The following is a 17,587-nucleotide window of genomic DNA, read 5'->3' on the forward strand; positions in this document are numbered from 1 at the left end:
TGGGTGAGCAGCAGCTGCAGACTCCTGACACGCACAAGCATTTGTCACGGTTGAGGATCATCGAGGGGACTGCAGCCCTCCTGGCCTTTGAGGGTGACCCCTGCCCTCCCCGACCCTCCATAGCCGCGGTCATCCTCGTGCCTGCCTCCGCCCGCTCCCCCCACGGGACGTCTTGTCCTGTGCCTGCCTGCTCTCTCGAGGCCTGGGCAGCAGGGAGCGATTGGTGTGCTGCGTGCAGTCTGCCCCCGTGCTGCTTTCCCGCCCCGGTCCTCCTGTCTCTCCCCTGGGCAGCTCTCCGCGTGTTGTTCAGTGGGGTCCCGGTGTTGGGAGGAGGCCTTGCCCCAGGCCCTTGGTGGCGGTGTGAGCGCGTGAATGGCTGGGGTGTACGAGTGCCCCCCACCGACTCGGCCCCGGCATCTCCCAGGCGTGAGGACCCGTGTCGGCTGGTCCACTTACGCACAGGCTGCAGCCCTTCGCCCCAGCTGTGTCCTGGGTGCGGTCACTATGCTGTGGCCAGAGAGGGCCAGCCATGCTGGTGCCCTGCTGTCCTCCTGGGGGTCCGAGAGGCCGTGAGTGGGCACAGTAAGAAGACGCCTTCTCAAAGTCGACGGTAGCAGCCCAGAGGTTGGGTCTCGTTGGCAGAGCTGCCCCCCGGCTGTGCCCCTCTTGTCCGAGTCAGGCAGGGTTGACACGGCTGACAGCTCACGGTCCGCTGTGTGCTTTGCTCAGGAGAGCTCTCCGAGATGCTCTGCGGAGGCTGCTCAGTTTGTTTGGAGAGATGCTGAAGGTTGCCATCGCGCTGAAGAGCCGGATCAGTGAGCGCGTGGGGCTCTGCCTGGAGGATGAAGACCCACCTGGCGCGTGGCCCAGCGGCCAGGCCCTGTCTGCAGGTGAGTGCCCGGACGGCCCTGCGTCTGAGCCCCGGGACCGGAGCGCTCCGTGCTGTCCCCCTCCTTCCCTGCTGGGTGGGGCCGGGCCGGATGAGCTCCCGATGCTGGAGGTGGGCCAGTGCCTCTGGGACACGGGTGTGCCTGTCCTTCGGTGGCCTGGTCCTGGGAGCTTGCTTGCCGCGCACGCGGTGTATGCAGGTTTATTTACGTCTTTGCTCATTTGCAGCACCAGTGCTTGAAGAGACGTGGCCTGGGTCTGAGGCAGCCCTGCTGGAGCTGGACAGAACTTTGCCTGAATGCGCGGAGATGCCTTCAGAGGCTGAAATTAGCAGTCACATCTGTGAAAGCTTTTTCATGAGCCCAGAAAGTTCACTGGAGTACGAGCAGCCGATTAGGAGGATTTACCAGAGTCTGGGCCTGGCGGTGGAGGGCCTGCTGGAGCTGGCTCTGGACTCCACCAGGCAGGTGAGACACGGCTCCGCGTGCCGTCCATCCGCGGCCCTATGTTGGCTCCTGTTAGTGTTTCCCTTTTTCTGAGGATAGCGGGTTCGATAAGGGGTTAGGTTGCATGGTTTGGCGACGTAAGCTTAGTGGATGAGGATGGTGCCGCTCCCAGGCCAGGCGCGGTGCTGGCCGCTGTCCATGCGGTGTTTCTGGTTCTCGGCTGCAGCCTACAGGGCGAGAAGGGACATTGGCACTTTCTGGGTGGATCTGGCTTCTTTCGCTGTTGTCTTCTCCTTTAGGATTCAGGGGCAGAAACCATCAATTTTGGGTACGCACCTGCTTTCTCATATTGTTCTCATTTTCTGTTACTACCAGTGATGCTCCTCTGTGTTTTTCCTAAGCAGAAGTCTTTTCTGAGCCCAAATTCTGGAGACAGTAGGTTTGCTGCGAATGGAAAGGAGGAACTGAGTGTGGGGTTGATGACACGTGGTTCGGCGTCTCTCCTTTGTCTACCTCCTGCACCCTTTTAACTTCACGTCGAATATGTTTATGTCCAGAGATTATCACCAGGACAGGGGATTATGCTCAACTTTTTAGAAAGTTTTGTACAGTTAGGAAAGACATGAAATATGAATACATGACAGGCAGCGTAGGGATTGTTTTTCATGTTGAACCCAATTAGAAAATACGCATTTTTAGCCAAAACCTTGCTGTTTACATCCCAGGAATCCTTGAATAAGTCTTCTCCATTTAGTGTGAGAAGAGGCAGCCTTGGGGCTGCTTTCAAGGGGAAACCAGTGGATTCCCTCAGAGGCAGAGTCTGGGGAAGCTGGAGGTGCCTGAGCGTGAGGGAGGCCGAGGGAGGCCCAGGCCGGCTGCTCAGGCGTCTGTCGGCACAGCTGGCCGTAGGCGTCTGCCTCCACAGGTTAGCCTGGGCCGCAGCCTGGGCAGGGAGGGAGGCGAGATCGGGGCCTGGGGCTGAGCCAGGACAGGGCACCACGGGAGGCCGCACCTCGTGGAGACCGAGTCAGGGAGGGTCTGCAGGGGGGAAGGGCGCGTCAGGCCCCGTGCCCGCCGAGGGGGCCGGCCCAGGGAGCCTCCCTCCCTCCCCTCCCACCCACGGCCTCCCTGCCTCCTCCTCCACCCGTGGAGCACAGGTGGTCATCCTGCGGGGCCTCGGGGCTCTTGATGAATGGTTCTCGTGGCCTTGGAAACGCGCCCTCTCGGCAGCGTCACTGTGCAGATGTGTGGCGTCCGCCGTTCGTGCACATGTGAACTTTCTGTGCAGCATCGTAGCTGTGCAGAATTTTTCTTTCTTGAAAATTGTCGAAAAAGCAAATTTGCGTATAACGGACACAGTATTGGACGTCAGTGTTGCTTCTTACAGAGTATTTGTGGTTTTGTCAGAATTCTAGCTGTGCCGGGATTCTGACTCCGTTGGTGTCAACGTGAGCTGTATTCTGACGTGTGGTTCTGGTTTCCAAATGTGTTAACAGCTGGAAGAAGCGCGTCAGATTCATTCTCGTTTTGAGAAAGAATTTAGCTGTAAGAACGAGGAGACGGCGCAGGTCGTCAGGAAGCAGCAGCAGTTACTGGAGCGCCTGGAGGAGGAGAACGCGGCCCGGACGCGGCTGATGCTGGAGCTACACCAGGCGCAGGGTGAGCGCTGGCTGCGGGCGGAGGGCTGCCGGGACACAGGCCCGGGGCACCGGGGAAGGGGAGGACTCACAACTTTGAGAGTGAAGCGAGGGACTAAGTAGCGCCGATGGCGTGAGGCCCCAGTGACCTTCCTCAGGAAACCCTGGGATCAGGAGCGCAGATCCCGGGCCGACAGCCTCAGCGCGTTGCCCGCTGTGGTGAGGTGGGAATGTCTGTCCTCCCGTCACGGGCGGTGGGTGTCCCAGAAGGGACATTGTGACCCCTGGGACCCCCGCACGTCGGGCGTCTGGTCCCTGGTGTCACAGTGCTTGTGCGCCGGGTGACGGCCGTGGTGTGAGGGAGTCGCGTGCGGCGGTGCTGAGGCCTCTCACCGCGTTCCCCCCCGCCCCACCGCCTCCCGGGCGCACGGCCCTGTTGTCTGGGAGCGGGACGCAGGCGAGCACCGAGTTCCCAGGTTGCCGCTGCGGCTGGGAGGGCTGGGAGGCCGTGGGGCCGACCGTTGCTCCTCCGTGAGGCCTCAGCGGCCCGTCTCCGTCTCCCCAGGCATCATCGAAGGCTTCAAGGAGGAGAAGGCCAGCCTGCAGGAGGCGCTGTGCCGGCAGGAGGCGGCCGAGCACGGCCTGGCCGAGGAGCTGGAGGGTCTGAGGCAGCAGCTGCAGCGGGCGGCGCAGCAGCAGGCGGAGCTGAAGGAGGAGAATTCCGCCCTGTGGAGCCAGAAGGAGGCGTCGGCCGCAGAAGCAGAGGCGAGAGAAGCTGGTGAGCGCGGCGCCTGCGGAGCGGGGCAGGCGGGAGCTCGGTGCGGCTGCGCCCTCCCGGAGGCCTCAGCGCAAATAGCACGGCCGCTGACCGCCCTTGTGTGCGCCCTTAAACCATTGTGTAACGTTACCCTCAGGTAGGGAAACGTGGTCGTAACAGGCTCGCCGTGATTTCAGGCCGTCAGAGGTCTCATCTTTAAAATAGTTAAGGTACGAGCAGGTGGAACACGGAGGGTTGCGCTGTTGGGGTTTGCAGGTGCGGTGTCCCTGAGGACGCCCCGGGGACGCCCGTGTGGGCGCAGCCTCCCCAGGCCTCGGGGGCTCCTGGCCCCGGGCCTGCTGCACCTCGGCCGTCCCTGTGCCACTCTGTGCCATTCGGGAGCCTCGTTTTTCATTTCTCTTTCCCCCAAGTCTTTATTCTTTTTAATTTCCCTTGAGACACAGCCAGCCCTCGGGGCCTCGTGGTTGCCCTTCCTTGCATCCTTTGTGCCGTGAGCTTGCTCGCCCGAGCCCAGAGGCGGGTCCCCGGGCCCGCGGCTCCTGGACGGCGGAGTTGCCGCGCTCCGGGTCTCCAGCCGCGGGCTGTGCGTGATGGCTCCCGACCCCCTCCTCTTGCCCGACGCTGCTCGATAACGTCTGTCTACCTGGACGTATCTCTCTGTCCCTTTTCTGCTTTTTGTGTTGAATTTCTGATGTTGAAAACTTGACCTGCCTTTGTTGGTTTCACCCTTTGAGTCCCTTTCCACCGTCAGTTGTGTCTCTTGTTAACGACGTCAGGAAAGCTGCCCGGGGGTCTCCTGCTGTCTCTCCTGGTGCGCAGTGACCTGTTATGGGGCAATGGACGCTCCGCTGCTGACCGCAACGCTGTGTGTCCGCTTACTCTTTGTGTCCCTTCTCCTGCTCCCGTCTCTGCCCGGTGCCCGGCCATGCTGGCACCCAGGGAGGCGCCGTTGATGCGTGAGAGTGCGTGGGTGTGTGAGCGAGCACGTGTGCCCTGTGGACCCTGTGTCGCGTGCACACTGCCGTCTGCGCAGTTGTGAGTTCCTGGGGGTGTTCTTCCCATGGCTCCTCGCGGACTGAATGCGCTCGCGGCAGGATCATGTGCAGGGAATTTCCCAAGACCTCCAGTGCCTGGAATTTCCTTACTTGACTCCTTTCTGTAAATGAAGTTGTAGCTGGCGACACGTGGTTTTAGATTTGATTTTTCCTTAAATTGGAGGCCATAAACCATTGTTCTCCTGCACCCGCTGTCTTTGCTAAGGCACCTGTTTCTTCGCAGGTGTTCTGAGGAGCTGCCCTCTGCCCTGCTCTTCTTACCGCCCCTTTGCCGTGACTTGGTGGGGCTCCTGCACATGCCTTGTTCTGCTTCAGGTCTGAGGACTTGTCAGCCTCAGGTTATTTCTTTAGACCTCGTTCCTTCTGTCCTGGCCCTTCCCGTAGGCTGCACCTCCCAGTGGGACAGACTGTCCCTGTGCAGGGCCCCGTCCGCCCGCTCCCAGCCTGAGGCTTCGTGGGGTGGCCGGGCCCACACCCCACCCACCCAGTTTATTAAACACCACGAGCGAGCGAGGGTGCTCACAGGTGTTGGAGTTGAGAGCCGGTGCCTGGGACGGGGCCTGAGCAGCTGAGCAGCCGTGTAGCCCCGAGCCGGGGGGCAGCCTCGTCGTCGCTGCCCAAGGCCCGAGTGGCCCTGCCTCCATGAGGTCCGTCCCCCGGGGCTCCGCTGCGCCCGGGCCTGCCTCCCCCTGCACATCTTCTCGAGGCTGTGGACGCGGCTGCTCTTCTGCGTCTCTGGTTACCCTGCAGAGAGGCCTGGCCTCCTGTGTGGCCGCAGCGCCCGTAGCCCTGGCACCTTGGCAGATGTGAGCGGGGCCAGTCTTTGCTCTTTCCCTTTGACACTGCTCTCGGTCCTTGGTTGGCTTTCATCCTGTTAGCCACACCTGGCCTCCTTACCTGGCCTCTGTTCTTTCCCTTCACGCACAGCTCTGCGCTCAGGTTTGCAGACGCACCCCTGCCGGAGCGGTGGAAATGCTGCCCAGAGCGCCTGGTGGCTCAGTCAGCTCAGTGTCACACTCTTGGTTTCAGCTCAGGTCGTGATCTCAGGGTCGTGGGATCGGGCTCCCTGCTCAGCGGGGAGCCTGCCTGTCTCCCTCTGCCCGTCCCCCTGCTCACACTCATGTGCGTGTGCCGTCTCTCTCAAATACATAATCTTTCAAAATAAATAGATAAATGCTGCCCACGTGCACAGCACCTGCTGACCTTCCCTGACCACTGGCTTCCCAGGAACAGCCAGGGTCCCCGTGGTCCTGATTCGGCTCTGGGTCCTCGTGAGTGTTGACCTACGTCCAAGTGCCTTTAGAGGTCCTTGCACCTTGTGGGGAGGTGCGGCTCTGCCTGTTTGCGTGGTGCCTCTTAGGTGTGTGGTGTGTTTCGCGGCTGCTCTCAGGGCAGTGCCGTCTACCCCAAGTGTGGTTTCTTTGTTTCTTTTTAAAAGTCTGCACTAAATATATTGGCAGCCAAGACCTGCTGCAGCCCAAGAGCAAATGGCGTGCCTGGCTGCCGTCCCAGAATAGTGCGGACGGATACAAGGGGTGGGCACCTGCTGCCCTCAGTCTCGGAGGGTGGAGGTCCCACACGGAGTCGCACACGCCGCCCCCTGGGGAGCTCCGGCTCTTGCTGTGCCCTCCCGTGCAGAAGGGCCGGGCGCTCTCAGAGCCTCTGGGAAAGCCCAGGTCCCATCTGTGAGGCCCACCGTACGGATGTCGGGGGATGCCGGTGTTCGCACCGTCGTGGTGGCGCGAGGGCGTGGGCGTTAGAGACTGTCCAGGACCACAGACGAGCCCCGCGCCCTGCTTGGCCTTAATACCCGTGTCTCAAAATGCTGTGTTTTCATTCATAGGCACTCCTGCTCCCATAGCACACGAGGACTCAGGTTTGTAAACACAGACCAGATTGCTGTGTGAGATGAGCTGTGTCTGCTGCACCAGATGCCCCAGTTTTTACTAAAGAGGAAAAATACTTCAAGGCTTTTGTGGCAAACTGTTAACAAAAACACCAACTTTAACCTTCCCTGTTGACATGTGGAAATGCGCTAGCTCTTGTCCATTGACGCCCTCCGCGGCCGGTGCTGCTTGGCAGGGAGCCCCATCTGGTGGCAGGTGCATTGTCCTGGGGCCGGGGGCCAGCCCTGGGGCCTGGAAGGTCTTGGGGGAGGAGTCCAGGGACCCCGAGTGGAGCTCCTGTGCCGCTCCGACGGCGTCGGTGGCCCTCAGCGTGGCCTGAGTGACCACATGACACCTTCTCCTTGGTGCCACCTGCACGGGGCCCTCGCGAGCTGCGGCTGGGCACCCTTCCAGCAGCACGTGGCCCCGAGGATGGTGCCGTCTGGGCGGGCGGCCAGGCAGCACGACCCCCGGGTGGGGATAATGTGGTTCTAACTGCATGTTCAAGGCAATTTAGCCTAATTGCTGACTTACTAGCATGAGAATTCCCTGGGAATGTTCCAGTAGTGGTGATGGCAGTTTGGCATAAGAGATTGGCGGGGTTTTATAAGAAGGAGTTTTGAAAGCAAATAAACTATAAATGAAAACCTATGAAATCAAAATTTCAGTTTGTGGATGGTTTGCGCACTTTAGGACTCCTCAGAGGCCAGCCTCCTCTACTAGACGTGCTTAGGAGCGTACAGTTCCCACGGGGACTGGGGCCTTCCCCACTTAATTTTAGACTGGCTTTTGACGTCTGGCAGGCCCTGCCGCGGCCCCGGCTGTGCCGTCAGCGCGTTCTCCGTCGGGCCGTGCGCCCCCTCACCGAGTCCTCGGCTGCATCTTGTCCACACAGGACAATGTATGTGGAGGCGTGATTCCTAGAAAACCCACTGATGGGTCATTTGGAAATACCAAGATGTAGTCTTCTCGGGCTTTACATTTCTTTATTTTAGCGAATTTTCATTTAAAAGCTGTAATTCTCCCCCTCTTTTCTAACGTCCTTGGCTTTGTGTCTCCGGGGGCATTTGGCCCAGTGGTGAGCACCCAGGCTCGTGCTGGCTGTGGGTGCATGTCCTTCGGGGCCGGCTGTGTCTCGGGGCCCGGGGCTGCTGGGGCGGCTGGATGTGGCGTGTGCTCTGTCCTGGGACGGCCCCGCCGTGGGGGGCACCTGCCGGGCACGTTTCCCGTTTCTGCTTCAGCCCACGTCCCTGCCCTCATCCGTGGGGCTTTTCTCCCTGTTTTGTCTCTTCAGCTCTTCGTAGGCAAGTGGAGTGTCTGACACAGGAGCAGTCGGAGGCCAGGAAGCAGTCGGAGAAGGACCGCGCGGCGCTGCTCTCTCAGATGAAGGTTTTCGAGGCGGAGTTGGAGGAGCAGCTCTCTCGGCACGAAGCGTGTGCCAAGCAGGCGGAGGAGCTGTCCGCGCTGAGGCAGCAGATGGCGGCTCTGGACAAGCATCTGCGGAGCCAGCGCCAATTCATGGACGTGAGCATCTTGACTAAGTGTGCTTGTGTCCCTGAACACCGGCCCCGTAGCATGAGCGCCCGTGACACAGTGTTAGGGCTAGCACGCGGCCGGGGGGTTGTGGCCGGGTCGCTCTCGGCACACATCCCCGAGGGGTCAGCGTGCGCCTGTGCGTGCCCTGCGGGGCCCTCCCACGGCCCCCGGGCTGGCCCTGCGTGCCCAGCCCTGCCCCCTCGGGCCGAGCCGTCTGCTGTCTGTGGCTGTTCTGTCCACACTCTGCAGAGCCTCTCGCTGCACCTGCAGGGCCACCTCTTCATTGAGCCGGTGGACAGGTGTGTGGAGGGAAGTGCTGCGAGCGCCTGCTGGGCGGTCCACGTCTGCGCAGGCGGTCGGCCTTCCCTCCGGAGGGAGAAGTGCCGTGGCCCGCGTGCCTCTGAGACGTCCGAGCAGACTGCCTCTGTCCACAGGAGCAGGCTGTCGAGAGGGAACACGAGCGGGAGGAGTTCCAGCGGGAGATCCAGAGGCTGGAGGAGCAGCTCCGCCAGGCGGCCCGGCCGCGGCCCCGTGGCCCTCGTGTCAGCGACGTAAGTCAGCCCGACGCGCGCTCTGCCCGTTGGGTAATGTTCTGCATCATGTTCTAAAGACTTACCTGTGGAACAATTTTTCCTTCCCTGTATGTGGAAACGGCAGGAGGAGCAGCTGGACGAGGAGGTAGGGGTGTCGGGGGTCTGCATGGTGGGCGCCGCCTCCCTCCCCTCCCCTCCCCTGCACGGCACAGGGGCTGCTGCACGCGGGCCTGCCCCTCCTTCCCTTGCCTCCCTCTGCTGGAGCGGACCTGCGTGCGTCCCCCGCCTGCTGCGGCTGTGGCTGGTGTGCTGGTTCAAACACTGAGCGTATATGGGGACGATGCTGGGTTCGTTTTCAGTTGTAAGCACTGAGGCGTTCCGTGCATCGTTCCCTGGGCCCCCAGCGTGACCCCCCAGTGGCGGAGCCCCGAGCGCAGCCAGGGTGTCCACACGGGTCCCCTCCCGCCCACGTGCCTGCCGTGTGTGGGCGTGCGCCTCTGCGCGGCGTGCCTGCGCCCTGGTCGGTCCACTGGCACGCTGGCCGTTCCGTGTGCTCCCGTACTTAGGAGGTGGTGCTGTCACCGTCACGTTTCTCAGGCGTTCTTGTTGTTTTAGGTTGAATTGTTGCAAGAAAAGTTGAGAGAGAAATCAGATGGCTTTAACGAGTTGGTTATAAAGAAAGAGTTGGCGGACAGACAAGTGATGATCCAGGAAGAGGAAATCCGACGTCTCGAGGAGACCAACTCGAGCTGCAGGAGGGAGGCGGCTCAGCTGCGGGAAGAGCTGGAAAGGCAGAGAGACGCCGTGAAGGCCTTGCAGCAGGTAGCAGCCCGCGCCGGGGGACCCCAAGTCCGCGGGACCCCACGCCGCGCCCCCCCACCCCCGCTCTCCCCTCCGAGGGCAGCGTCCCCAGCTGCTCTCCCCTCAGCCCCTCACGCCAGCACCCTACTTGGCGTCGGCCCCAAGACCGCACCCCTTCCAGGCTCCTGTGAGCCCTACTCGGTTCAATTGGTTTGCCACAGGGGCTCAGGGACTCCCAGCCCGAGCGGGAGGCCAAGGCGGGGCTTGGGTGCCCTCCCCAGGAGCGCCTCCTCCCCGCCCCTCCCCCCACCCTTCTTTTTTCCCTGCATCACCGGCTCCCTCTTCCTTCTCTCAGCAAACACTTCCTGAGCTTATTAGGTGCTGCAGGCATAGAAAATGCCTTTTTTTCTCTGTACAAACTTGGGCCACTTACTGTAACTTCTTTTCCATGTAATTTGTTGTGACCAATTTCTCCATAGTAAATACTGTTTGAAAACTTTTCCAGTGAGACGTTAACATGCGTTATACAGAGTAACATTGTCAGCCACTGCCCTCTTCTCGGGCAAGTTCTTTGCAGTTTTTTTTGTTAATAGCCAATAGCCTAGGGACAATTTTTTTCCTTCTTGAATAACTACTAAGGACAGATCCATTGCAGTGGACGCACAGGCACACACGATGGCCCTCTCTTTGGGGTCCCATCCTTCACCAGGTGGATCTCTGCTCTGGAGCACGGCTGCTCTGGAGGTCATGTGTGTGGCGTGTGCAGGTGTATGCAGGTGTGCACAGCTGAGTGCCAGGGGCATGTGAGGACCCTGGGCACTCAGGTCACAATTTGGCACCCCTTGTTCCTGAAAAACTTGCCTAAAATAAACCTTTTTTTCTTAATCAGGATAAAGAGGCCTTACAGGAGAAGCAGATGAGCAACTTGCTTCTGGTGTCCACACTACAGTCTAAACTCGATGAGGGCAGGTGCCCTGTGCCTCCTGCAGACAGCTGCCCCGAGGGCCCAGAAGTCCAGTTAGAGGCGGTGCAGAGGGCGCTCCAGCAGCGAGAGAGCGAGGCAAGTGTGGGGGCTGGGGGCGGCTGGCGAGGGCAGGACGTCCACGTGATGCGGGAAGTGGGGCTGCGACTGCAGTGTCCCTTCGTGATTATTAGATGCTAATGACTCTTCTCAGCATGTACTTTAAAGTCTTGTAAATTTTTTTTTTTAAGATTTATTTTATTTATTCATGGAAGACACAGAGGCAGAGACACAGGAGGAGGGAGAAGCAGGCTCCCTGCGGGGAGCCCGGTGTGGGACTCGATCCCGGGACCCCGGGGTCACGCCCTGAGCTTGGAGGCAGACGCTAAACTGCTGAGCCACCCGGGGGCCCCAATGTAAAGTAATTTTTAATAGTTATTGGGTGACTTAGAATGTTAAATAATTTTTTATATTTTTTGTTTTAATGAAAGGTCTTGGATTTAAAAGAACAATTAGGAAAGATGAAAGATGACCTAGTAAGTAAGAGTGATGAAGTGCTGCACCTGAACTTGGAATTAGATGCGCAGAGCAGCCGTGCGGCTGTCAGTGTGCGGGAACTTCAGGAGGAGAACGCCAGCCTGAAGGTGCGCGGGGGAGACCCCCCAGACAGCCGGGTTCATGGTCGTGTCAGTGCTGCAGCCCCCCGGGCCACCACGGATCACAGGCTGCAGACGTGAGGCCGGGGACGGTCCTCTGCCGTTTCAGGAGGCACCTGCCTTCCGTCCTGAGGTCGGCAGCTGGGGCAGCTCTGGAAAGTGCAGTCGGGGGCAGAACCCAGAGCCTCCCTGGCGGGTGATGGGTGACGGTGGCCTGTGTCCCTCCCGCGCTGCCCCCCCCCCCCCCCCGCGCCGTCCTCTGCGTCCTGCTAGTGGCTCTGAGAGGACGCTGGCTGGAGTCACACGGTGCAAGAGACAAACCTCTCTGATGGCAGAACTGTGAGGAGGAAATGATCATTACTGTTGACCTAATTTGGGTCGTTACAGGGGTACCTTGTTCTAGAAGCGGTGACTTTCATTACACAGTTGCTCATTAATCCTTGCTACAAGCAGGATGAAATAAAGATTGATTGATTGTAGAGTGGGGGGAGGGCAGGAGAGAATCCCAAGAGGACGCCCCGCTGAGCGTGGAGCCCAGCGTGAGGCTCGGTCCCAGGACCCTGGGATCACGACCTGAGCCGAAACCGGGAGTGGAATGTGTGACCGCCTGAGCCACCCAGGTGCCCCCAAAATACCCTGTTTGTAAGTCTCCTCTTGTAGCTCTAGCGGAGAGTCCAGCTTGTAAAGAGACGGCTGTGCAGGTGGCTTTGTGACCCAGTGCAGAGCCCTTGCCTGTGGTGCCTGGCAGCTGTGGGGGCGTGAACCCAAGGGCCAGGGTACACTCAGCGCGTGTCCTCCGTGCCGCCCCTCGCAGGCTGCGTGACGTCCGTGAAATCCGGGTTTCAGCCAGTCTCAGGCATCGGGCGCCCTCCTTAGTCGTGACAGAAGACACCCAAACAGGAAGCCATTTTCAAATGGAGTGTCCGTCTTTCAAGCTGCCTTATTTCGGGTGCTTCGGGTGCCAGGTCAGGGACCACGCCCATCGTCACGTTTTATTGGTGGTTGTATTTCCACAGGCATTTCTGCAAAACAAAGAAAAGGAGATCATGTGTGTGAGCGAGCAGCTTGAGGCACAGCTGGCCGGGATGGGAAGTGGCGTGCTCCGCGAGGTAGGCCTTTCCTGGCGCTCGATGCAGCCGCCCGTTGCTCGTCAGGTTTGATTTTGAGTTTAAAGGCACCAAGTGGTACTAGTAAAACCAAGAATTGTTATGAAACCCACAATTTTTAGGAAGTAAACACTGGACTATAAGAAACTGGCCGAGGGGATCCCTGGGTGGCGCAGCGGTTTAGCGCCTGCCTTTGGCCCAGGGCGCGATCCTGGAGACCCGGGATCGAATCCCACGTCGGGCTCCCGGTGCATGGAGCCTGCTTCTCCCTCTGCCTGTGTCTCTGCCTCTCTCTCTCTCTCTCTGTGTCTCTCATGAATAAGTAAATAAAAATTAAAAAAGAAAAAAAAAAAGAAAAGAAACTGGCCGAGGATTGCTAACTGGAGCATAAATCGGTTGGTGGCTGCTAGCGATACAGGCTCGCGAGAATGAAGTTTGGAGCCACATAGTGAGCGTTTCAATCTGATTTTCCATTTACTGTCTTTGCAGTCTTGGCAGGATATTTGACATGTGAGTTTCTGTTGTCTTATCTTCAAAGTACAAATAATGACATCTCGTACCTTAAAATCGTTGAGGACAGCATCAGCCGGCCGGTGCGAGCGCCCTCCCAGGTCTGGGGTGGCACAGTGCTCGGCGTGCAGCAGCCCCGTCCACGCGCCTGCTGGTTCCGTCCTTCGCCAGGGCTGGTTCCCAAGCCTGATCCTCTCCCAGCGCTAGAACGAGGTCCAAGACCCGAAGTGTCTCCCATTAGTAAAGCCTAACGAATCAGTGTGTAAGCGTCACCGAACCACACACGGTACAGGTGGTGGCCCGAGTACGGGGGCGCCACGGAGACAGACGTGGCCTGTTGGGCTGCCCCTGCCCGTGGGGTGGGCACAGGGGTCATGAGGCGTCTGAGCAGGTGGCGAAGCGGCAACTGCGTTCTTACCTCCCGAGCAGCTTGACGTTCCTGACGAAGCTGGCGTGTGGCATTTGGGCGTTTCCGAGTATTAAACGTCACTTGTTTGTTCCCACATCTGTGAAGTGACCACACCGAGCTTCAGGCTGAGGGTGAATCGTGGCTTTCATCTCTGAATGTGCTTTTTGCTCAGGTCACCTATGACAGAAGCTCAGAGATCGAGGAGCTGAGATCCATCATCGAGAACCTGCGAGAGAACCAGCAACGGCTGCAGAAAGAAAAGGCGGAGGAGATGGAGCAGCTCCACGAGGTCATCGAGAGGCTGCAGGGAGAGCTGTCCCTCGGGGCGCCCGCCGTGCCCGCCGCTGCGGACCGCGAGCTGCCCGCCGTCCCCGCCGTGGGGCCAGAGGCGCTGGCGGCGGCGGGGGCGGCGAGCCGGCTGTTCGCGGAGCAGGAGCGCAGGCATGGACAGGCCCTGGAGGCCCTGCAGCAGCGCCTGCAGGCCGCGGAGGAGGCCGCCGCCGGGCAGCTGGCCGAGCTGGAGCGCAGCACCGCCCTCAGGGAGGCTGAGGTCCAGGCCATGGCCTCCCAGATCCAGGCCTTCGAAGCTGCCCTGAGAGCAAAGGAGGCGAGGCTCGCAGAACGGGATTTAGAGATCGACGCCATGAAGCGGCAGAAATTGGCCCACTCCGCGGAGCTGGAGACCATCCTGGCCGCCTTCTGCCGCTTCCGCCGCGCCCTGGAACGGCAGCCCCTGGCCGCCGAGGACGAGCCCCCGGAGCTGCAGCGGCTGCGAGCGCAGTGTGTCCGCCTCAGTCGCCAGCTGCAGGTGCTGAACCAGCGGTTCCTGAGGTGCCAGAAGGAGGCAGACAAGCAGCAGGCGCGTGGGGCCCGCCTGCGCCCTCGGGGGGCACTTGGCTCGCAGGGACCAGGCCCTGGGGCTGAAGAGGCCTCGCGGGACGAAGCGTCGCAGCAGGACGTGGACAACAGGCAGGTGGCCTCGGCCGCCCAGGGCCAGGTCAGAGACCCCCAGGTGGGCCCCGTTCCCTCTTGCCGGTTTGCTGGAGGCGTGGTGTCCATGCGTCAGGAGCGGGGAGCGTGTGGGGTACAGGGGCAAACACGGGGAGCCGGGGCGCACGCGGCACCTGCAAGAGGCCCTGACCCAGGCCCCGGGGGCCGAGACTGGGGGTTGGAGGTTCTCTCAAGAACTTACTGTTCCTAGTCTATTCTCCTCAAATGTTAGCGACAGTCCTCCGTGTGGTGGGCAGTCATGGAATGGTTCTGTGGGGTGGCTCCTGGGTAGAGAGGAATCGGAATCTCGTGGTCCGTAGGCCCTCACGGCGGCGTCATGTGCACAGGGAAATCTGACTGGAGGGTTCATGTTCAACTTACTATTGTTGTCAGTTAAAGTTTCCAAAGTCCTAGGATGGAACGTTCGATGATACGGAGGCGGCCTTGTTACCCGGGCTCCCTGGATTTTCCTTTCTGGGTCTTAATTGTCGCTCTGTTTCTTTTAATGCTGATTCATTCTGGGACGTGCTCCCCTTTGGTTTGGAGTGGGAGTCAGGCCCCCTGCCTGCTGCCCCGTGCCGTTTCCAGCTTGTGGAGGGCGGCTCCTGTCGGCCCCAGCTTTGTGGGGAGCCCCCGGCCGCAAGCTTCCCGGGCCTGCTGCACAGGGAGCAGACAGCAGGCCTGGCCCGAGGCTCCCCAGGACCTGGGAGGTGGGGTCCTGCTGGTGCGTGTGCCAGCTCCGGAGCTCCGGGGACTCCAAGGCGCCCCAGCCGGGGGGCACAGGGCCCAGCAGGCTTTCTGGTGCCTTTAGCTTTATCCTCACGAGCACCGTCGTCGTTTTTTCTGCTTGTCATAGAAGGCAGTGAACGACGATTCGCAGCCTGCCGAGCTGCTGGTGACGTCAGGTCCCCCGGGTCTGCTCAAACAAGACAGCGTGATGTCGGTGCTTGCGGTCTGCCAGAGGCAGCTGGAGTCGGAGCTGCTCTTGCTGAAGAACGAAATGCACTTGAGAACAGAGGACCGCGGCAAAGCGCCGGCCGGGATGAAGGTACTTGGCGCACGGGCTGTGCTCTGCGTGGTAGGGAAGTCGGTGGCATTTTTGCAGAGGTGACGCGCACGTTACCTAGGTGGCAGCTCCGTCGTGTAGTTGCAGTGGCCTATTCACGTCTGTTCTGAAATTTCCTGCACGTTTTGTTTAGGTATTCTCTAGAAATGCACATCTCCTGCGGTCCGTCTGGCCTGTGAGAAATGAGCCCTCAGTCACCTGTCCCGTAACGATGCCCCAGGAGTTCACTGGGCTCCAGGCCTGTCTCTAGGTTTTCACGGGAGGACACGTTGCCCACGCAGCTGCTTGTCCTTCAAGGCCAACAGAGATTGCATTGAATCTGTAGATCGCTGTTAGTTTTGACATCTTAACAGTATTAGGTTTTTCAGTTCATAAATATGAAATGTGTTTCCATTTATTTGTCATCTTTAATTTTTTTCAGCAGTGTTTTATAGTTTTATCTCCTCGGTTTAGTGGATTCTTATTTTCTTCCTTTTTGTTGCTGTTGTGAACTGTTTTCATTTCTTTTTCAGATTGCTCATTGTTCACGTGTAGAAGTGCAACTGATTTTTATATGTTGATTTTTGTATCCTGTGACTTTGCCGTATTGACTTATTCTAACAGGATTTATTTTTATTTTATTTTTGATTTTTTTTTCTTCTAAAGATTTTGTTTATTCATGAGAGACACAGTGAGAGAAGCAGAGACACAGGCAGAAGGAGAAGCAGGCTCCCTATGGGGAGCCCAATGTGGGACTCGATCCTGGGACCCTGGATCAGTTCCTGAGCTGAAGGCAGATGTTCAACTGTTGAGCCACCCAGGTGTCCCAAAAGGATTTTTTATTTTTTAAATTTATTATTTTTTTTTCAGGATTTTTTTTTTTTGAGTCTTTCACACATATATATGATCATATCATAATGGAATGTAGATTTCTTTTTTTCCAGTTTGGACACATTTTATTTCTTTTTCCTGTCTGATTGTGCTGGCTAGAACTTCCAGTACAGTGTTGAAGGGAAGTGGTAAAAGCAGGCTTTTTTTTTTTTTTTTTAACATTTTATTGATTTGAGAGAGAGCATGAGCAGGGTGAGGAGCAGAGGGAGATGCAGTTTCCATTCTGAGCAGGGAGCACAATGTGAGGCTCGACCCCAGGACCCTCAGATCATGACCTGAGCTGAAGGCAGATGCTGAACCGACTGAGCCACGGGGCTCCCCAGGAAGCAGGCATTCTTGCTTTGTTCCTGGTGTTAGAGGGAGATCTTTCAGTCCAGCTCATTGCGATGTGTGTCCAGTGTGAAAGTCTGTCACGCTTTGAGTCCAGTGTGATGTACGCTGTGTATTTTTCATGTATGGTTCCTTCTGGTATGTTGAATGTCTTTATCACGGAAGGGTGTTGAACTTTGTCAAATGCATTTTCTGTGCCAATTGAGACAACCATGCAATTTTTTTCTCCTTCATTTTGCTAATGTGGTATGTTACACAGATGAGTTTTCCTATGTTGAACTACCTTTGTATTCCAGGAATGAACACCACCTGGTTATGGCATATGTATTTAATATACTGCTGAATTCAACTTGCTTGTGTTTTAGGATTTTTGCATCAATGTTCATAAGGGACATTGGTTTGTAGTTTTTTTTTGGTTTTTGTTGTGTCTTTTTTTTAGCTTTAGTATCATGGTAATGCTGGCCTCATACTGCAAGTCAGGAGGCATTCTTCTGATTTTTTTTTTTAAAGATTTTATTCATTTATAAAGAGCAAGACCACAAACATAAAGGGAGGGGAGGAGGCATAGGAAGAAGCAGGCTCCCCACTCAGCAGGGAGCCTGACGCTGTGCTGGATCCCAGGACCCTGAGATCCTGCTTGAGCTGAAGGCAGACACTTAACTGACTGATCCTTCCAGGCGCCCTCCTCTGCTTCTGTCCTATAAAGGAGACTGTAGAGAATTGGTTTACCTTTCTTAAATGTTTGGTAGAATTCATCAGTGAACCCATTTGGGCCTAGTGCTTTCCCATCTTCATTTTTTGGAAAAGTTTGAGAAGGATTGGTATTCAGTCTTAAATGTTCAGTAGAACTCACCGGTAAGTCTTCAGGTCCAGGGCTCTGCTTTAGTGGGAGATTTATTATTACTGGTTCAATCCCCTTTGTGTTTTAGAACCTCTTTTAGGGCAACCCAGGTGGCTCAGCAGTTTAGTATCTGCTTTCGGCCCAGGTTATGATCCTGGAGACCCGGGATCCTGTCCCGCGTTAGGCTCCCTGCATGGAGCCTGCTTCTCCCTCTGCCTGTGTCTCTGCCTCTCCCTCCCTCTCTCTCTTTCTCTCTCTCTCTCTTCCTCCCTCTGTGTGTCTTTCATG

The 17,587-nt window shown here is 58.0% G+C and overlaps 1 protein-coding gene across 6 annotated transcripts in view; it reads left to right on the plus strand.

Moving 5' to 3' along the window:
• PCNT (pericentrin) overlaps window positions 1-17,587 on the plus strand; it is a 101,410-nt gene that overhangs the window by 52,534 nt on the left and 31,289 nt on the right. For 3 of the 6 annotated variants that reach the window (XM_055313410.1, XM_055313415.1, XM_055313416.1), the window contains 13 exons: window positions 730-890; window positions 1,117-1,355; window positions 2,831-2,993; window positions 3,537-3,749; window positions 7,985-8,214; window positions 8,661-8,777; window positions 8,884-8,904; window positions 9,375-9,581; window positions 10,450-10,620; window positions 11,013-11,165; window positions 12,194-12,286; window positions 13,375-14,214; window positions 15,049-15,240. In XM_055313410.1, the coding sequence (XP_055169385.1) occupies window positions 730-890; window positions 1,117-1,355; window positions 2,831-2,993; window positions 3,537-3,749; window positions 7,985-8,214; window positions 8,661-8,777; window positions 8,884-8,904; window positions 9,375-9,581; window positions 10,450-10,620; window positions 11,013-11,165; window positions 12,194-12,286; window positions 13,375-14,214; window positions 15,049-15,240 (2,800 nt within the window). The remainder of the gene's footprint in view (window positions 1-729; window positions 891-1,116; window positions 1,356-2,830; window positions 2,994-3,536; window positions 3,750-7,984; window positions 8,215-8,660; window positions 8,778-8,883; window positions 8,905-9,374; window positions 9,582-10,449; window positions 10,621-11,012; window positions 11,166-12,193; window positions 12,287-13,374; window positions 14,215-15,048; window positions 15,241-17,587) is intronic. The other 3 variants (XM_055313411.1, XM_055313412.1, XM_055313414.1) reach the window with 3 other exon arrangements.

Source organism: Nyctereutes procyonoides, unplaced genomic scaffold (assembly GCF_905146905.1).
Source record: "Nyctereutes procyonoides isolate TBG_1078 unplaced genomic scaffold, NYPRO_anot_genome, whole genome shotgun sequence".
NCBI classification, from domain to species: Eukaryota; Metazoa; Chordata; class Mammalia; order Carnivora; family Canidae; genus Nyctereutes; species Nyctereutes procyonoides.